Source organism: Bos taurus, chromosome 23 (genome assembly GCF_002263795.3).
Source record: "Bos taurus isolate L1 Dominette 01449 registration number 42190680 breed Hereford chromosome 23, ARS-UCD2.0, whole genome shotgun sequence".
NCBI classification, from domain to species: domain Eukaryota; kingdom Metazoa; phylum Chordata; class Mammalia; order Artiodactyla; family Bovidae; genus Bos; species Bos taurus.
The window spans coordinates 31957850-31977878 of NC_037350.1; the positions used below are offsets into that span (position 1 = coordinate 31957850).

General features: G+C 39.6%; 1 protein-coding gene across 4 annotated transcripts; it reads left to right on the forward strand.

Moving 5' to 3' along the window:
* The first annotated feature begins 1770 nt into the window (after window positions 1–1770).
* On the forward strand, window positions 1771–20029 carry SLC17A2 (solute carrier family 17 member 2). 4 transcript variants are annotated; one of them, NM_001038118.1, is made up of 12 exons: window positions 1771–1919; window positions 8403–8513; window positions 9777–9991; window positions 11995–12228; window positions 12312–12399; window positions 14370–14456; window positions 15658–15776; window positions 15898–16059; window positions 16556–16688; window positions 16771–16918; window positions 18250–18340; window positions 19554–20029. In NM_001038118.1, the coding sequence occupies exons 2-12, from the start codon at window positions 8486–8488 to the stop codon at window positions 19686–19688; spliced, it is 1440 nt and encodes a 479-aa protein (NP_001033207.1). In that variant the 5' UTR covers window positions 1771–1919; window positions 8403–8485; the 3' UTR covers window positions 19689–20029. The 4 variants fall into 4 exon arrangements, with proteins under 4 accessions (NP_001033207.1, XP_024839350.1, XP_059736319.1 ...); XM_024983582.2 differs by having other exon boundaries at window positions 18250–18375; window positions 19554–19639; XM_059880336.1 differs by lacking the exon at window positions 11995–12228.

Genomic DNA, 20029 nt, shown 5'->3' on the forward strand with positions numbered 1-20029 from the left:
GGCTCCCCGTCCCTGGGATTCTCCAGGCAAGAACACTGGAGTGGGTTGCCATTTCCTTCTCCAAATGCATGAAAGTGAAAAGTAAAAGTGAAGTCGCTCAGTCGTGTCCAACCCTCAGCAACCCCATAGACTGCAGCCTTCCAAGCTCCTCCGTCCGTGGGATTTTCCAGGCAAGAGTACTGGAGTGGGGTGCCATTGCCTTCTCCAAATAAGTCACTAAGTTTGTGGTAATTGATTACAGCAACAATAGAACACCGATACAGAAGAACCAAGTAGCTAAGCTAAGGTGCTAGCTCCAGTTGGCTCCTTGGGGGAGTATGGAGAAATTAACTGGCACAAGTAAACTCAATAAGGCAGTCTGAAGCTAATAAAGGCAGAAACGGCAAGACTTCACCACATTTTATAAGGGCTGAGAGTCTAACTGGAAATACCCAGTAGCAACTACAGTCCAAAATTTAAGAATCTCAAATAAAACACAAGTGCAGGGACTTGCCTGGTGGTCCAGTTGTTAAGACTCCATGCTTCCAATGTAAGGGGCACAGGTTTGGCCCCTGGTTGGGGAAATAAGATCTCACATGCCTTGTGGCCAATAAATAAATAAAAACCCAAGTACAAGTACCAGGAGTCAAGCAGAGACTGGATTAGAAAGAGGACAGATAAGAAGCAGGAAGGATGGATGCAGGTAACTTTGTAGAGAGATGTCAGAGTAGCCAAAGTTCACATTTATTAAGCTGTGGACACCAAATACTTAAGGAAAACCTAGCTGATTTGTGTGCATGTGTGCTCAGTTGTGTTTGACTCTTTGCAACTCTGTGGATTGTAGCCTGCCAGTCTCCTCTGTTTAGAGTTCTTCAGGCAATAATACTGGAGTGGGTTGCCATTTCCTTCTCCAGGGGATCTGCCCGACTGAGGGATCGAGCCCGTGTCTCCTGAATTGGTAGTTGGATTATTTTCCACTGAGCCACCTGGGAAGCCCCTAGGTGATTTAAGAGAACCCTTTAATGGAGAATAGCTCATTTATTGAGGGCCTACTGTGTGCACGCCTGCATGCTAAGTCACTTCATTCATGTCCACTCTGTGCGACTCTATGGACTGTAGCCCTCCAGGCTTGTCCGTCCATGGGGATTCTCCAGGCAAAAATACTGGAGTGAGTTGCCATGTGAGGACCTACTACTGGTTAGCATATGTTGTTAATTTTATTTGCCCAGTAACCCCATGAATTGAACATTATAACCCTTGCTTTACTGAGATTGTTGTTGTTTAGTCACTAAGTCATGTCTGACTCTTGGTGACCCCTTGGATTGTAGCCTGCCAGGCTCCTCTGTCCATAGGATTTCCCAGGCAAGACTACTGGAGTGGGTTGCCATTTCCTTCTCCAGGGGATTTTCCCAACCCAGGGATCAAACCCAAGTCTCATGCATTGGCAAGCGGATTCTTTGCCACTGAACCACCAGGGAAGATTTTACTAAAGCAGAAACCAATACAGAAAAGTTAAATGACTTGTCCAAGGCCACAGAAAACACTAGGAAGTGAAGAAGGGGTTAACCTCACCTCTCCAGTTCCAGGAGCCGTGCTCTTTCTTCCATGCCATGCTGCCTTCCTTTCAGGAAAAAAGGGTTGTTGACTTTGTCGGCTGTCTGAAGAGTTCAAAGCAGAAAAACATGGTGTCATCTTTTGAGATATTCATTTTATCAGTGAGAACTTGAAAATGAAGTTAAAAATTAAGCGGCAAAGCCAACCTCAGGCTCTCTGCTCTGACAATGTACGGCTAAACCTGATTCAGTCTGCCTGCCATGTGACACATTATTTATCCTTGTGAAACTGTGGAATTATTTGAAAAGGAAGAAGGGATGAAAATGCCTTCTTTCTTAAAGGTAGCCTTATAGTCTAGGGCTTACAAAACTGGTTTAATGGTGAAGGTAAGTGCATTTCTTCTTTTTGGGTTGGAAGATAATTACTAATCAGAGATCTGTTAAAGGGAGGGAACAGTTTGAGGGGAAGTCAGAGGAAAAACATTGTCAGCAGCATAAGGATCTCCCTCTGGGAATGGTTCCTGGTTTCAAAACGAAGAAGAGACTTTCTAAAAAAATGCAATTGATTCAATCAAGACCCTAGAGCAAGACTTGAGAGGCCACCAGTGCCAATGGACTCTGTGGACAATGGTCACTTCTCCAAGGATTCGTGAGTATTTCCTGCAACACCTTGATGAGTCAGACAGGCTTTGGCTGCAGAATAAAATACTGGATCAGAACTAACAAGGTATGGGGTTGGGGACTATGACTCATGGAGAAGACAATGGCAACCCACTCTAGTACTCTTGCCTGGAAAATCCCATGGACGGAGAAGCCTGGTAGGCGGCAGTCCATGGGGTTGCTAGGAGTCGAAACAACTTAGCAACTTCATTTTCACTTTTCACTTTCATGCACTGGAGAAGGAAATGGCAACCCACTCCAGTATTCTTGCCTGGAGAATCCCAGGGATGGGAGAGCCTGGTGGGCTGCCGTCTATGGGGTCGCATAGAGTCGGACATGACTGAAGTGACTTAGAGGCAGCAGCAACCGTGATTCATTAGCCTTTTCAGATTTCTGTATATAGTTGAAATTGTCTCTCAGAAACAGGAGAATATGAACAAAGTTGTGAATAAGGTTGAGGCAAAAAAACTTGTATACTTGTGGAGATCACCTGGTTTGTGGCCCTCATTGTGCAACTGAGGAAAAGTGTCCAGAGAGATTGTGGTTGGTACCTATCAGTTGGTACCTATGATGGGAAGCGAGGGGCAAAGACCCACAGAAGTGCCCTCTCCCAACCTGCCCAGGAAAATTCCCAATTCCATGGCATAGATGGACTCATACAGGCATAGCCTGTGGTCATTGCTTGGAGGAAAGGTGCTCAGGCACTCCTGTGTCATATTTTACAAGTGGAGCTGAGTTCCCTGTGGGCAGGGCCCCAGTTGCACCTTAATTTTGATATAACCCTGCCTTCTAAGATTACCCACTATTAGTGCTTGGTACACTTTTTTTATTCATGATTACACACATATGAATTAACAGCATGATGTAAAGGATCTACTGAAATAGATAGTTTTATTAATCTGAGAGGGCACAAGTGCCAGTCTTGTGACTGCTATTATTCCTGTTGTTAATAACATTTTGCAGTGTATAATATTTTACATTGAGAAGGCATGTCTCATTCTTCTGTTTTCATTCTCAACAGTTCAATGAAGTGACATTATCCCCATTTTTCCTATGAAACAGTGAAAATTCTGGGATCTTATAAAATCTGCTCTGGTTTACTCAAGACTAAATGACAGAGAAAAACTTGGTCCTTGGATACCCTTTGAACTGCAGGTTACTGCTCTTTCAACTACATGTAACATTTACTCTGAGTAAACTAGGGGACTCGGCTAATAGAGATGATGCAAGACAGGTTCAATGTTAAGGGAAATCTAATGGCAATAGAAACAAAATGATAACAAAATAGTGAGTTCTAGACTACTAATAAAAGAAGAAAAAAATCTTATCTTTTGCTGATGCCTAAATCATCTGTCTATATTATTAATTTTATACCAGATACAACTCTGTTTTGTGTTATGAAGTTATTTTTAAAGTATAGAATTTTCCTTTAACTTAATTCAATTTTTCTATGTCTATTTGCAACTTTTAACAGTAGGAGTCACTATTTCTTAGAAATGTCACTTGTAAGTAGAAACACCCTTGACAATGTTTATGATTAGGCTAAAAAATCATTCCACTGTCTTTCAGTGATATCGGTTATGCCAGTTCACAGATTCCATACTTTTATATGCTTCTGTGGTTATTTTAGAAAAATAGGTTCCATTACTATGTCACAGAAGGATCCTCGTTTAGAATGGTTTGGGATGTCTGCCTGATTTCTGTATTTGTCTCATACTAGGAAGCAGGGAAATTAACAACAGAAGTTAACTGTTGAGGCAAAATTTAGAATAGCATTTGAAACCATGAAAGCTAAGGTAGGGAGGGCAGCAGATGGAAGGGAAGGACAACTGAAGTCATAGGTTTGTGTTGTAATTTTACTAACCAAAAAAACAAGAAAGAGGAGTCTTCTTTATTTCTTTAAATATTCGAAGCTCAACCTGAAAGTATTTCCATCAGCAAATTTCCTTCTGGAATAAATGATTAAAACTTAATTTAAAATCATAGACAAGCAAGAAGGATATACTGTAGAGCACAGGGAATTACAGCCATTATCTTGTAATAACCTAGAATGGAGGATAATCTGCAAAAGTACTGAATCCCTATGTTATACACATGAAACTATTATAATATTGTAAATCAACTATATTTCAATTTTAAAAACAACTTAAAATTATATAAATTTCTGTCTAGAATACCTTACAATGAAACTACCCTATTGCGTTTTAAACTTGTGCTTAAAATGTGAACATAAAGAGAAGTTGTATTAGCAGGCATAAAAAAGCAGCAGTCTGGGCATCAGGAAACCTGGTACTGGCTCAGTAAACTCTGTGACTTGAAGCAATTTTTCAAACTTTCTATACATCAGTCTTCTTATTAAAAATAAATAAACATTTGGGTTAGAGACTATTTGAATCTCTTTCAGCTCTAGAGTTCTATGTTTGTAAGACTGGTTGGAGTGGTTGAGAAAACTTTGAGTATAATATTTGTAGCTGCACATACAGTTAAAAAGTTGCCTTCAGCCAAGTCTTGGACTCTTACATAACAAGAGAGATCAAATAGAAAATAGTCCAAACTCCAGGTCAATCAGGTGGCCACTCCAGTTTCTTCAGTTGGGATCTGAGTGTTGAGTCCTTAACTGAATTCTTGATGTCATCCAGATGTTAGTAGAACTGGATTGGAAAGCCTTCCAAAACAGAGCAAAAGCCAACATATTTCCTGGTGCCGATGTTCTCTTGTTAGCAACTGGCCATCTATTTTGTCTCTTATAATAGAAAAAGAAAATTTTAAAACTTAAATGGAGTGATCCTGTTCTCAGAACTTTAGAGACATTTAGCAAGCAGAAAACTATCTTGACTATGCTGTATGAAGCCTCATCATTGTTCTTTCAAAGACACCTTAGCTTTTTCAGAGGGTAAAATAAGTAACTACTAATTGTTTATAATCAAATCCCTTATAATTATACAGTGGAAAAGACAAATAGATTCAAGGAATTAAATGTGATAGAGTGCCTGAAAAACTATGGACAGAAGTTCGTGACATTGTACAGGAGGCAATGATCAAGACCATCTCCAAGAAAAAGAAATTCAAAAAGGCAAAATGGTTGTCTGAGGAGGCCTTACAAATAGCTGTGAAAAGGAGAGAAGCAAAAGGCAAAGAAGAAAAGGAAAAATATACCCATGTGAATGTAGAGTTCCAAAGAAGAGCAAGGAGAGATAAGAAAGCCTTCCTCAGTGATCAATTCAAAGAAATAGAGGAAAACAATAGAATTGGAAAGGCTAGAGATTCTACAAGAAAATTAGAGATACCAAGGGAATATTTCATGCAAAGATGGGCACAATAAAGGACAGAAACAGTACAGGCCTAACAGAGCAGAAGATATTAAGAAGAGGTGACAAGAATACACAGAAGAACTATACAAAAAAGATCTTCATGATCCAGATAACCATAATTGTGTGATCACTCACCTAGAGCCAGACATCCTGGAATGTGAAGTCAAGTAGCCTTAGGAAGCATCACTACAAACAAAGCTAGTGGAGGTGATGGAAGCCCAGTTGAGCTCTTTCAAGTCCTAAAAGATGATGTTGTGAAAGTGCTGCACTCAATATGCCAGCAAATTTGGAAAACTCAGCAGTGACCACAGGACTGGAAAAGGTCAGTTTTCATTCCAATCCCAGAGAAAGGCAATGCCAAAGAATCCTCAAACTACCGCACAATTGTACTTATCTCACACGCTAGTAAAGTAATGCTCAAAATTCTCCAAGCCAGGCTTCAACAATACGTGAACTGTGAACTTCCAGATGTTCAAGCTGGTTTTAGAAAAGGCAGAGGAACCAGAGATCAAATTGCCAACATCCATTGGATCATTGAAAAAGCAAGAGAGTTCCATTAAAACATCTACTTCTGCTTTATTGACTACACCAAAGTCCTTGACTATGTGGATCACAATAAACTGGAACATTCTTAAAGAGATGGGAATACCACACCACTTTACCTGCCTCCTGAGAAATCTGTATGCAGGTCAGGAAGCAACAGTTAGAACCAGATATGGAGCAATGGACTGGTTCCGAATTGGGAAAGGAGTACGTCAAGGCTGTATACTGTCACCCTGTTTATTTAACTTTTATGCAGAGTACACCGTGCGAAATGCTGGGCTGGGTGAAGCGCAAGCTGGAATTAAGATTGCCAGAAGAAATATCAGTAACCTCAGATATGCAGATGACACCACCCTTATGGCAGAAAACAAAGAGGAATTAAAGAGCCTCTTGATGAAAGTGAAAGAGGAGAGTGAAAAAGCTGGCTTTAAACTCAACATTCAAAAAAATAAGATCATGGCATCACTTCATCTCATCACTTCATGGCAAATAGATGGGGAAACAGTGAAAACAGTGACAGACTTTATTTTTTGTGGCTCAAAATCACTGCAGATGGTGACTGCAGCCATGAAATTAAAAGATGCTTGCTCCTTGAAAGAAAGGCTATGACCAACCTAGACAGCATATCAAAAAGCAGAGACATTACTTGGCCAACAAATGTCCAGCTAGTCAGAGCTATGGTTTTTCTAGTAGTCATGTATGGATGTGAGAGTTGCACTATAGAGAAAGCTAAGTGCTGAAGAATTGCTGCTTTTGAACTGTTATGTTGGAGAAGACTCTTGAGAGTCCCTTGGACTGCAAGGAGATCCAACAAGTTCATTCTAAAGAAAATCAGTCCTGAATATTCATTGGAAGGACTGATGCTGAGGCTGAAACTCCAATACTTTGGCCACCTGATTCAAAGAACTGACTCCTTGGAAAAGACCCTAATGCTGGGAAAGATTGAAGGCAGGAGGAGAAGGGGACAACAGAGGATGAGATGGTTGAATGGCCTCACCAACTCAATGGACATGAGTTTGAGCAAGCTCCAGGAGTTGGTGATGGACAGGGAGGCCTGGTGTGCTGAAGTCCATGGGGTCGCAAAGAGTCAGACACAACTGAACTGTTTGAAAAACCACTTGGTAAATATGGAAAATCATAACGTGACCATGGTGTGTTCTGTAACCCTGAAAAGGCCATTGCTGTCACGTGTGTAAATCTGTTTCTCTCTCTTTGGGTGCGCATGTATCAACATAGGCATACTGCCTGCTTTGTACACTAGAGTACAGGCATTTCCTTAATGTTATGCAATATGTTCAAAGATATTTTTAAGTAAAGTCCAGGGCAAGAATCTATTAAAGTTGATTCGTTAAACTCTTACAGTTAGGTTAATTTGTCTCCAATATTATGCTGTAATAACTAATACTACAAATAATGTTTTTGGACAAAATTATTCATCTGTCTCTTTTATTATCATTTTTCATCCTATGGGCATAGATTATGAATGTTCACAAAGAATGCAAAGTTTTGAATGATGCAATGTAAGTATGATACATGTGTTTGTGAGGTCATGGATGCTTCAGTTTAGGAAAGGCTGCAAAACTGATAAAGTTCCTAGAATAAGGATTGTATGGAAAAGAAATAAATGTATGAATCCCCTGAAGATCAGTGTATAAATATCAAATTAAATGTGTCCAATTTGAAGTCATGAATTCTCTTTGACTCTCAAATAGCTGAATTTATTTGTAATTGTAGTAGAAAGCCCTCATTCAATATGATTTTACAGGTGATTTGAAGAACTTTTCAGCCCAGCAAAGTGTCCCAACTATGTTACCAAAGACAAGAATAAGCATTTTAAGGTGTTACATATTACAGTAATGTATATCTGTTACACAATGTCATTCTTCATGTTCAAAGAAGACACCATTGAGTGAATGTTGTTCTGTTTTTACAGAAAGAACAGAAACATGGTCAGTTGGAAGTTTCCTCCTCCAGCTCTTAGCTTAAATTTGCTTTCATGTCTTCTGACCTGCCTCAAGCCATAATACTTCTTACCTTTGCATGGTTCTCTGTGGTTTGCAATTTTCTCATTCAATTCTTGCAGCACCACTCAGAAATCAGACTTATTTTTATTGGACAGGAAATGGCTAGTTAGATAATTTAAATGACTAGTTCTAAATCATTTAGCTGGAACTCACAGTCAGATTTTCTTATAAAAATCAAGTCCTCTGTAAGCATGACAATAAGGAAGTGTACTGCAAAATGTAAATCATACAGCTGTGTTGGATCACAATTTTCATTGATGCTGGGAAAAGACAGCATTAACATGAAAAAATTGTTTGTGTGTCTTGTTTTGGATTGTTGTTCTTCCCCATAGATAAAAGCCTGTCGTGGTAAAAGAGATTCAGGGCAGAGGGAATCTCCACCACAAAGTGTGGTACCATTTCCCAGAGGAGCCAAATGGATGAGAAGCCTTCCACCAGGAAAAGTAAAGCCACATCTCTCATTCTCAGCCTACTTATGGAAGAGTAGAAGCTTATTTCCAGTGCTCTTTATACAACCTTGCTCTCCTTTCTCCTCCTTTTTCCATCAAGCCTCCTCACTGTGAAGACTGTCTCAGTGTAATATTGGACCAGCTCCAGCCTCTCATCCTGTTACTTACTGCTTTTTCCTTAGGGAGCACTGAGTTATCTATGAGAAATTAGGTCAAATGATCAATAAATCCTTGGACATAAGGAATGAAATGAATCCTGGAAAGGTCATTTTAAACAAACCCACTCACCCATGTATGAATTCCTGCTATAACATACTTGCCCAGGAGTTATTTCCTCTGAGTGTGGAAACTTCCATTAATAGGGAAATAATTCTTTTGCAGGCAACCCATCCTATCCCTGAGCCTATTTGGCCATTAAAAATGCTTTCTTCCAGTACATTTTATGTGTTTCTTCACAAGTTCTCTTTCTATTTCTCTTTAGTCCCAGTTGCCCAAGTATGCAGAGAAAAATTTTAGTCTTTCATTCACATGGAAACCCTTTCAATATTGGCCCATTGTTCCACTATGTGGAGACGTTAAAACTGTGTTGCTCTTCTAATAGGACAACTTGTCTGGTAGCATATCACCTACAAACAGTAAAAATGGTTCCCCATATTAGCTTTTTTAAAGCTGAGTATATGTGAAGGAAGAGTTTAGTGACATACATCAAAAATATTTCCAAGTGAAAATTACACTGAGGAGTTGGTGGATGTGCTCATTTATGCACTATCTCTCAGGTATTTTAAAAGAGAACCCTTGGGTATATGATTTGCTTAATTCAAAGCATCTCTCTATGTATAAACTTTCAAACTTTATGGTAAATGAATATGCGAAATGGATGAGACCCCAGACTTGAGGCTGGGAGACTCAGGTTCTGTGACTGACTCTTCCTTATCTTCCCCATTCACTTTATTTTGAAACACTGTGACATAAATATCTTCATTTAGTTTGTCCTATATCTTCATGTGCTACCCACACCTCTGAAAAAGGCCTTACTTGATTGTAAGAATCCTCTGAAAAAGGATCTTCTTGACTGTAAGACCTCTGATTTATTACCTTGAAATAAACTAAAGATCATGCCAAAGGAGGGTTATAGCCATGGTTATTTGAGTGAGAAAAAATGGTGAGACTGCATAATATCATCTGAAGTTTTCTCAGATTTAGCAGTGGGAAAAGTGGAAAAAGGCACTCACTGCAGATATTTGTGTTATTCTCTAGGTCCTGAATTCTGTTCGTTACGCTATGGACTGGCTCTCATCATGCACTTCTCAAACTTCACCATGATAACCCAGCGTGTGAGTCTGAGCATTGCAATCATTGCCATGGTGAATAGAACTCAGCAGCCTGGTTTATTCAATACCTCCACAGAAAGACCTCTTGCATTCACCTTCAATCACTCCAACAGATCCATCAAGGAATTTAATACAGCAGAAGTAAGTATAATAGAGAACAAGGCTCTTTGTTGAGAGGGAAAACCCAGTTTGAAAAGAGGACTTGGATCTTGATTCTGTGGTGTACAGAATACGAATTATCAATAACAAACTAAAAACATCTGGAATTATTTTTCTCTGAGATATTGCTTACCTCTGTGATTAGTCTTTCACTGAGATTATTATGATTACAAGGTTGGGGGTGTGACTATTGGAAAAAGTTGTGGATGCTTCTAGAAAGGAACAGATTACTGGATATCTTCAATGAAAAACTATGCACTGTCTCAGTACATCTTTCTGCCTGATTTTTAGCAGTTCTCTGTACCTTTTATTATCCTTGAGCCATTTTACAACTCTAAGTTCTATATATTAACAGTAATAAAATGATTCTTGCCCATAGCTCTGAAAATGAATTTTGTGTTGTGGAAAATCAATTGATACTCTCCTCCACTTCCCCTTCAGTCGAATAAGTCAGTTTTGCCATATATTTAACATCTATTTCAGCATTACTTCCTGCTTATAAGTATGTGGTTCCTTGAATTCTCCTTTGGACCAGTTGTATCATCCTACCAATTCCTCATTAGCCAGTGAGTTAAATAAAATATCACCTGTTACTCTTATATTTCTATGAGAATAATCATTATACCCCATTTAAATGTTTCCCTTTAAACTATCATTTACTGTACATTTCTAAATGTACAGTAAAATCATCCTCTAATTTTATGATTTTGTTACCTTGGAGCCAGTTTATTTATAATGACCTCTCTGCCTCGAATCTTTCTTCCATTATTCGTTCTACACATTCACACTCCTGTGCATAAGAATCCAGGATACCTTCAAGTTGCCAACTCCTCTCTTGAAATGCTGCACTTCTCCAGAACCTGGCCCGCTTCTCAGCACACTCATATCTGCTGTCAGTGGCTCAGGAACAGTCTTTGCTTTGAGCAAGTCAGAGTCCCGGTTAGTTTCTAATCATTGTGTATCATTCCAAATGCTACAAGTCCACTTTTGCTGTATTTCTTCAGTGACGATGAGTTTTCCTATTTCTCTTTATACAAATCATAGTCGTTCTACAAAGAATGGTTCAAGTACTTCTTCCTTCCTGGGACCTTCCCAAATTGTTCTTCCCTCTTCTCAAAGTCCCTATTTTACTGCTGTTGATCCTCACGCTTGAATTCGGACATGAATCATGTATCTTGCTTTATTTATAGTTATTTTATATTTTGTATTTTATGTTTTGGGGCTCTTCAATTTATACCATGGTGCCATGTATCTAGTGGCTACCAAAAATTATTTATTGGGTTATATCAGAAGAGAAATGTGGTCTTATTAATGTGTAATATGTGTTTTAGGAAGTCAGTTCTGCTAGGATAGACCATGATTCTTAAATTTTATTTTAGGGGCTGATTTTGATAAGCATTCAGTAAAGATGTATTTTGAATTTTTTTGAAATGAGAATCAGCATGTCACCCAAATTATTTACTAGAATCAAAATAGTTAAAAGGAGATCTTTCACTATATTTCATTTACATCTTCCTATCAACTACCTATATAATCATTTCTTTATCACTTTTCCTCTTCATTTACTCTATTTTGTCTCCATCTAAGAGAATCAACTTAGGAATATAATGGGTTGTTTGGAAAAGTTGGAATATTTAAGTTTAGTAAAAAATGGAGAAAAACCAAAATTAATATTATATAGGAGGGCCAGAATCCAGGTGGCATAGTGGTAAAGAATCTGCCTGCCAATGCAGAAGGCACAGGAGACATAGATTTGATCCCTGGGTCAGGAAGATCCCCTGGAGTAGAAAATGGCACCTGCTCCAGTACTCTTGCCCGAGAAATCCCATGGACAAAGGAGACTGGCAGGCTACAGTCCATGGAGTTACAAAGAGTCAGACACAACTGAGCACAAGCAGCTCTGGCTATAAATTAGATTTTTTTATAAAATAAATTCTTAGTAAAGAATTTTCCTTCCTCCCTCCCCCCATCCTGCCCGACCCCAGGTCTCTGTATATGAATGGAGTCCAGAAACTCAGGGTATCATCTTTAGCTCCATCAACTACGGGATAATACTAACTCTGATCCCAAGCGGCTATTTAGCAGGGATATTTGGAGCAAAACAGATGCTTGGTGCTGGTTTGCTGATCTCCTCCCTTCTCACCCTCTTTACACCACTGACTGCTGACTTTGGAGTGATTCTGGTTATTGTGATTCGGACAGTCCAGGGCATGGCTCAGGTAACCAGTTACTTTCTCATTCTGTGTGGGATGCAGGTTCCTAAATTCTACTGCAGATCGAGTCTTACTAATTGTCATTTCAGGGTATGGCATGGACAGGTCAATTTACAATTTGGGCAAAATGGGCTCCCCCACTTGAACGAAGCAAGCTCACCAGCATTGCGGGATCAGGTAAGGATGAATGTATGGATCACAACTTTCTAATCTGCTTCACCCTACCACATCTTTCTTTCTATGCCTAGGTTGGTTTGGGGGACAGGGAGAAAAGTGCTTTAAAAAAAAATTCAACAATGTAAGACAGTCACACAACAAATAAGATAAATATACCTGTGCTGTAAAGTCACTAAGACTTCAGACAGAAAAGACCATTGTGAGCATTGTGAGGGCAGTCAGAAAAGCATTGTAGGGAAAAGTTTAGAACTTTAAGAGTTTGCGTAAGTGGAAAAAATCAAGTAAACTGTATAAACACCATGTTAGCAAAGATATAAAATGAGAATTAAGACTATCAGTGGTAAAGAGAGAAATCAGGCTTGAAAGTAAAGTTTAAAGAGTGCAGTTTTCTGAGCTCTTTACTCTTCTAAGCTAATAGTCACAACAACCCTGTGATGACTATTTTAAACTCTCATTTTACACAGGAGGGAATTAAAGTATGCAAAGATAAACTAAATTGCCCAGAGGCAAATAGCCAGCAGGTGGTAGAAGTGAGGTTTAAGCCCTGGCAGTTTGGTCCCAGAGTGCACACTCTGGGTCACCACACTGCAGTGCCCTTCTGAGTGTGTAATCATACTAAGGACTAACTTCATCCTTGCTCTTTGCCTTATACTTGAAGAACAGAACTGAGGCTCATAAAGCCTCTCAGCCCTGGTCCAATGAGTGGCTGCATCCTGCAGATTTTTACTACAAAAACAACCCTCCTGTATTCTGGCTCCTTCCAGTGTAGTTATCATCTCTTCTAACTGTGAATATTCCCAGTTGGTCTTTCTCCTCTTTGCTTCCTTCAAACCTCCCTTTCCATCAAGCCAAGTTATCTCCTTAAATCATAGGTGGGGCATTTTTGCTAATTTGCCTGGGAGTCTTCAATGTATTCCTCCATCTTACAGATAAAAATGTTATAACACGGATATAAAGTGCTGTGGTTCATGGAGTCGCAAAGAGTCGAACACGACTGAGCGACTGAACTGAACTGAAAGATGCTTTACCGTATGGTCTCCTCCTGCCTTCCCACTTAATATTCCTCTGTAAGCAAGGCTCAGGTCACACTACATGCTAAGTGCACTTAAAGTCTCTCTTTTTCTACAAAAATTCCATCCACCCTACACCTTAGGGTGTGTAAACAATTTGTTGATTTTATCATCAATTTTAATTTTCTCCTGTCTCATTTCTCCATATACTTTCATAGAAAATTATAGTTTTACTATCATATTTATATTTCACATTTTTCCCCAAAATTTCATATTGGGACCCATTGAAGGGGTTATAAAATCAATGTAGTAGGTCAAAACAAGTGTTTTAAAATAAAAATGAATAGAATAAAGTAGAAAATTTTGAAGTGAATTTCACACGATAAGGCTTGGTATTGATTCATGAAACTTCTGTTTGAAGTGTGTGTGTTTGTATTTGTGTATATGCTGTGTTGCCATGCAAAATACATTTCTTATTGTGAGTCTCTGAAAAATATGTTCAGTCTCAAAGGTCTACAGTGTATTATACTTTAATAGTGAATTTTGTTCATATTCACTGGGCTGAAATCTCCTTAAGGTTAAGGACTTCATCTTATTAGTTTTTGTAAGACTTTCCTTTTCTGTTGCCAATCTCACATTGCCCCTGCCAGAATGTAACTCTAATTATAAAGAAATATTGTGGGCTATGTTTACAGAGAGTTTCTATGACAAATGGGATTTGGATTTGGTCATGTTGGTGTTAAAGGAGCCATTGAAGCGTCAGGTGGCATATCACTATAATTTATTAATTCTAATTATTTTCCATGACTTTACTGGGGGAGATCTGTGAGCTGGAATAAAGTCTCTCATTACCCAGTAATTCTAAATTTGCCACATCAGTGTTGGGATAACATCTAGGGAAGTCATTCAACCATTGCTATTTTCCTCATTTTTTTTTTTTTTAATTCCTCTTCTCTTCAGGGGCAGCATTTGGGTCCTTCATCATTCTCTGTGTGGGGGGACTAATCTCCCAGGCCTTGGGCTGGCCTTTTATCTTCTACATTTTTGGTGAGTCACTTTCTCTTAAATCCTAACATTTCCACTTCCCAGGCATTTGTTCTCATGCTTACATCACCCATGACCCATATTCATCCCATTTGAGAGAAAATGCATCTTTATGGTGCTGACTTCTGAGAAATCAAGAGTGCAACCTTACACACTCACCTCAGGCTTCTTAGAATCTCTGCCACCACATCTGAAATGCCACATTTAATTGCCACATGTGGTTAAGATGTCAAAGCTGGTAAAGCACATTTTCAATTTGTCTTCATATTTTCCTATAATTATTTCTGCCAAGGTACCCTTAACCTATTCTCTACCAGAATAGAGAATATTCTCTACCTATTCTCTTGCAAAGTTCGAATTAAATGTCCCCTTCCATATGGGGATTTCCAAGTCTTATCCCATCAGATTAAGCCTTTCTGTCCTCTGTGATGGTTACTGATAATTTCTTTTCTAGGCTGTGTTGGCATGTAATTATTTATGTCCCCTTTTTCCTCTCCACTAGTCTGTGAGATGATTGAGGCAAGAAATCTATTCCATAATTTTTTCATCACTTTGGTACTATCACAATGCCTAACCTATAGCTTTACAAATAAAATAATGGATAAATCCAGTAATTAGAGGGAATTTAAAGAACATTAATCCACAGAGTCTTTAAAATAGAATCTTTTCAAGTGACAAATCTCAGAAATGAGACAAGTTTCTATCTTTTTGTTTTAACTAATTGGTATCATTCAATATGGTTCTAGCTAGTATGACTTTGTCATTAATGATGCTACTCCCAAGTCAATTTTGGTCCACACATGTTAATCAGGTACTGTTAAGAAATATTTTTCTGAAAATCCATAATGGATATATCATTTGAATATGATAACACTATCTTTTGCAAATGTGTTGGAAATTTTTCCTTGCCACACCAATTTTATGCATCCATTGGAGTCTGAAGAGTAATTAATCAGCTATGCAAAGGTATGTCATGCTCCTGCTTTCTCCAGAGGGCTCTGACATTGTGAAATGACATTCTACATTTAGTCAAAAGGAGATTTGTAGATAGGTTGAAATGGAAAATGGTAAAATTTAGGTCCTTATGGTGAAATAACCATGAATTAACAAGTGTGTTTTGGGGGGAGATATGCTGCTTCAGAGGAAACTCTCTTCCCCCAGCTCACAAATCTACCTGAAAACTAACTGGGTCCTGGCTTCCCAGGTAGCATTGGCTGTGTCTGCTGTCTCCTGTGGTTCACAGTGATTTACGATGACCCCTTGCATCACCCATGCATAAGCATCAGGGAAAAGGAACACATCGTGTCTTCACTGGCTCAACAGGTACCGTGCAACCCTTCACTTGTGGACCACACACCTACCTCCAGGGTAGGGTGTGGGGCTCTCAGGAGAGGCACCCTCTGACCTGTCCTAATACCCATGTTGATAAGATGTTTCCTTTCAGTCCAGTTCTCCTAGACGATCTGTCCCCATAAAGTCTATGGTGAGATGCCTACCACTTTGGGCCATTTTCATGGGGTTTTTCAGCCATTTCTGGTTATGCACCATAATCATAACATACCTACCAACGTATATCAGTTCTGTGCTCCATGTCAACATCAGAGACGTGAGTATGCTTCCTGTACTTTTATGAACATATTAATGCTAAGAGGAGAAATAGTTCTCTGCCACCTACTACATTTTGGCTTTGCATATAATCACTCTTTTAACCCTCACAATGATTGAGAGGTTTTGTAATGATTCCCATTGCATAGGTGTATAAATGAGGACACGTAGAGGGAGAAGACTTCCCTGGATTACACAATTACTCAGTGATTGAGCTACTGCAGTATCTGTGTTTTTAACCACTATGAAACGTTGCCATGCTAGCTGATGCTTCAATTTCCTTTAGAAATGAATTGTGCTCTCTCTGGAGACCAGTATAATGCAAGTGCTGGCCGTCTTACCTGAGACAGTGTTCTTCTTATAGAAAATGATGCCAATTTCTTTAAAACAACTCAGAGTATCAGGAGGGTGGGCTAATGGTTGGTCTGTGTCACTAATAAAATCTGGTGCCATATGTACCCTTATAACTACTCACTCTATACATTTCCCTCCTTCAGAGTGGGGTTCTGTCCTCCCTGCCTTTTATTGCTGCTGCGAGTTGTACAATTCTTGGAGGTCAGTTGGCAGATTTCCTCCTGTCCAGGAATCTTCTTAGATTAATCACTGTCCGAAAACTCTTTTCATCCTTAGGTAAGTCTAGGCAAAACTCACTTAACAAATCCCTTTTCCACACATGGTCAGAGGTTCCTGACAGTGTGTCCCCATTGCCCAGGGCTCCTCCTTCCATCACTATGTGCTGTGGCCCTCCCTTTTGTGGCTTCCAGTTACACAACAACCATTATTTTGCTGATACTTATTCCTGGGACCAGTAACCTGTGTGACTCTGGATTCATCATCAACACCTTAGATGTTGCCCCCCGGTAAGATCATTACCTGTTTGTCCCCTTCCCCAGGCCTTTCTGGAGGTTTAGACTCAGTCTTTTTGTAACCCCTTCTTGTTTTTGACATGCACAAATTGATGGCAGAGTACTAACAAATAGCCAGATATGTCAGTATGTGGCCATGACTTAAGGCATTTTTAGAGCAATGGTGCCCAATCTTGGCTGATAACATTTAGGTGAAAAACTTCCCTAGATTCCCTACTTGAGACTGGACTGTGTGTTCTAGGAAAGGACCCATGCATATGTGTTTTGGAAAAGCTTCCATAGTGCTGATGATATTAGCTACCATAGATATATATATATGCTTGCCATGAGCCAAACCCTATTTAAAGGACTTCTTACACATCAACCCCCCCTGATAGCTCAGTTGGTAAAGAATCTGCCTGCAGTGCAGGAGACCCCTGTTCAATTCCTGGATTGAGGGAAGATCTGCTGGAGAAGGGATAGGCTACTCACTCTAGTATTCTTGGATTTCCCATGTGGCTCAGCTGGTAAAGAATCCATCCAAAATGTGGGAGACTTGTGTTCGATCCCTGGGTTGCGAAGATCCCCTGGAGAAGGGAAAGGCTACCCACTCCAGTATTCTGGCCTGGAGAATTCCATGGACTGTGTAGTCCATGGGGTTACGAAGACTCTGACACGACTGAGTGACTTTCACTTTCACTCTCATACATCAACACATCTGATCTGCACAATTACATGCCTTATTGGTATCTTCACTTTATAAGAGATAGATGATAGAGGCACAAGAAAGTTAAGTGACATGCCTGAGGTCATGCAAAGGCAGTCAGGATTTGGACCCAAGCCATCTCTCCAGAGTCTGTTGTCTTGTCCCCTGCTCTAACTGCCTGCTATACTAAGATACTGGGGTGGGAACCTGGGCTTCCAGGAGACAGAACTGCTTCCTAGCTGTTGAGCTGGTGCTGTGGCTTCCCAGATGGTGCAGTGGTGAAGAATTCGCATGCCAATGCAGGAGACACAGGAGACTCGGGTTCAATCGCTGGGTTGGGAAGATCCCCTGGAGTAGGAAATGGCAACCCACTGTAGTATTCTTGCCTGGGAAATCCCATGGACAGAGGAGCCAGGTGGGCTACAGTCCATGGGGTCCCAAAGAGTCAGATGTTGAGTTGATAGATAAGTGACTTCAGGATTTGCAAACTGATATTGCCTGAGCTGTGTTGAAGTGAACAAAAAATTTGCAGTAGTCTAAATGACTTTGCTATTAGAGCTGAACGGCATTAGTGTTGAGTTACTGAAAAGATGTAGGCAGCTTTCTATATAAAATCATCTATAAAATCATCTCTCCACAGATATGCAAGTTTCCTCATGGGAATCTCAAGGGGATTTGGGCTCATTGCAGGAATCATCTCTTCCACTGCCACCGGATTCCTTATCAGTCAGGTTGGGCCAGTTTATTGAACATCTGCAAGTGGCAGGTATCGTTTTAGGCACTGGGGATTCACAACTGGGCCCCTGTTCTCAAGGACTATGTGATCTGATGGGGAAAATCAACATCAATATCAGCACAATTGTTCTGTTTGTAGGGGACTCTAAGTCAGACACTGGTAAGTCAGATTTCCCAGGGAAAGAGAAGTATAAGCTGAATTTCTAAAAAAAATGAATAGCTGTTAGATTGATAAAAATGAGCAGTTCGGGCAGAGAAAATAACACATGTGACTTCCTAGAGGAAAAAAAGAATGAAACAGCTCTTATGACTAGAATGAATGATACATGTCAAGGATAATAGATGAAGTCACAGGAGCAAAAGGGGAAAGTTACGAAAAGTCTGTTCATGTTAATCCCAATTTCTAAAAAAATTATGAAACGGAAACACAAAGGGTCCCAAGACCAACTTAAAGAGAGTTTAAATCATGGGTTAAACAAATGGCTGTGAGACAAAGCAGGGAGGATGGCCCATGAGGCTTGCTCAGTACCAAGTGTGGGCTGGTAGGGAAGATGGAAAGGCAGAACCAGGCTGGGATGGCAGGATAGGCATGAGTCAACTTACCAAAAACAAAAACAAAAAAATCGTTTTAATACATCTCTAGGTGACCTATTTTCAGGTTACTTTTTTACCAAATTGCTAGGAATCCACTGTGACTATAATGTCAGAAATAAACTATGACTTACAAGGGTTTCAAGAGGAGACTCATACAGTCAGACCAAATATGACTCACATCATATTGAGGTGTCCATTCAGGGGGTTATTGCAGTTGATGTCAACAGCCAAAAACAGAAGAGTGATGATCTCCAAGCTGTTATTTTAGACATAATTTAAATGAGTAATACAATATTTTCAAGACTCTAGATCCAGATTTCTAGAAAAATATTAGTATAGGTTGATTTGGGGGGGGCTTGAAGAAAAATTATTCCAAGTCAGAACCCAGTGTGCTTTTTAGCATCCTCTTGTTTCCAACAGTTTCACCAAACTTCCTTTGAGAATTCAAGGTGTTAAGTGGTTATTGCATATCATTCCCTAGATTCTTATGATCAGTGTTGCAATATACAAAATGGAGGCTTTCTAGAACTGATGGAGAAACAACTCTGAGGCTGATAATTCTGATTTTTGGTGGTGTTTTTTGTTTTTTGTTTTTTGTTTTTTTTTTGCCTCCAGGATTCTGTGTCTGGTTGGAGGAATGTATTTTTCCTAGCTGCTGCTGTCAACATGTTTGGCCTGGTTTTTTACCTCACATTTGGACAAGCAGAAATCCAGCACTGGGCCAAAGAAAGGACTCTCACCCGTCTCTGAGGATATAGTTGCAAACTTAAATGTAGTACTTTGCATTAACTTTTCAACATTTTTTTACTTATTGTTATTCTTGGCCACAGACTTAGCAGTTCTCAATTTTGGTTGCATGTTCAATTTCCCTGGGGAGTCTCTAAAACATCCAGGTGAATGGGATCTACTCCAGAGATTCTGAATGAATTGGTCTGGGGTAGAGCCCAGATATCACTAGTTTTTACTTCCCAGTATTTGTAACACACACCCAGGGTTTACAACTGCTGGGAAAACCTGAAACATCAATCTTGTTGCCTTTGAATTTTCCTTTTTGGAAAGAACTAGAAAAATAAAAATCTGTGAGAAAATAA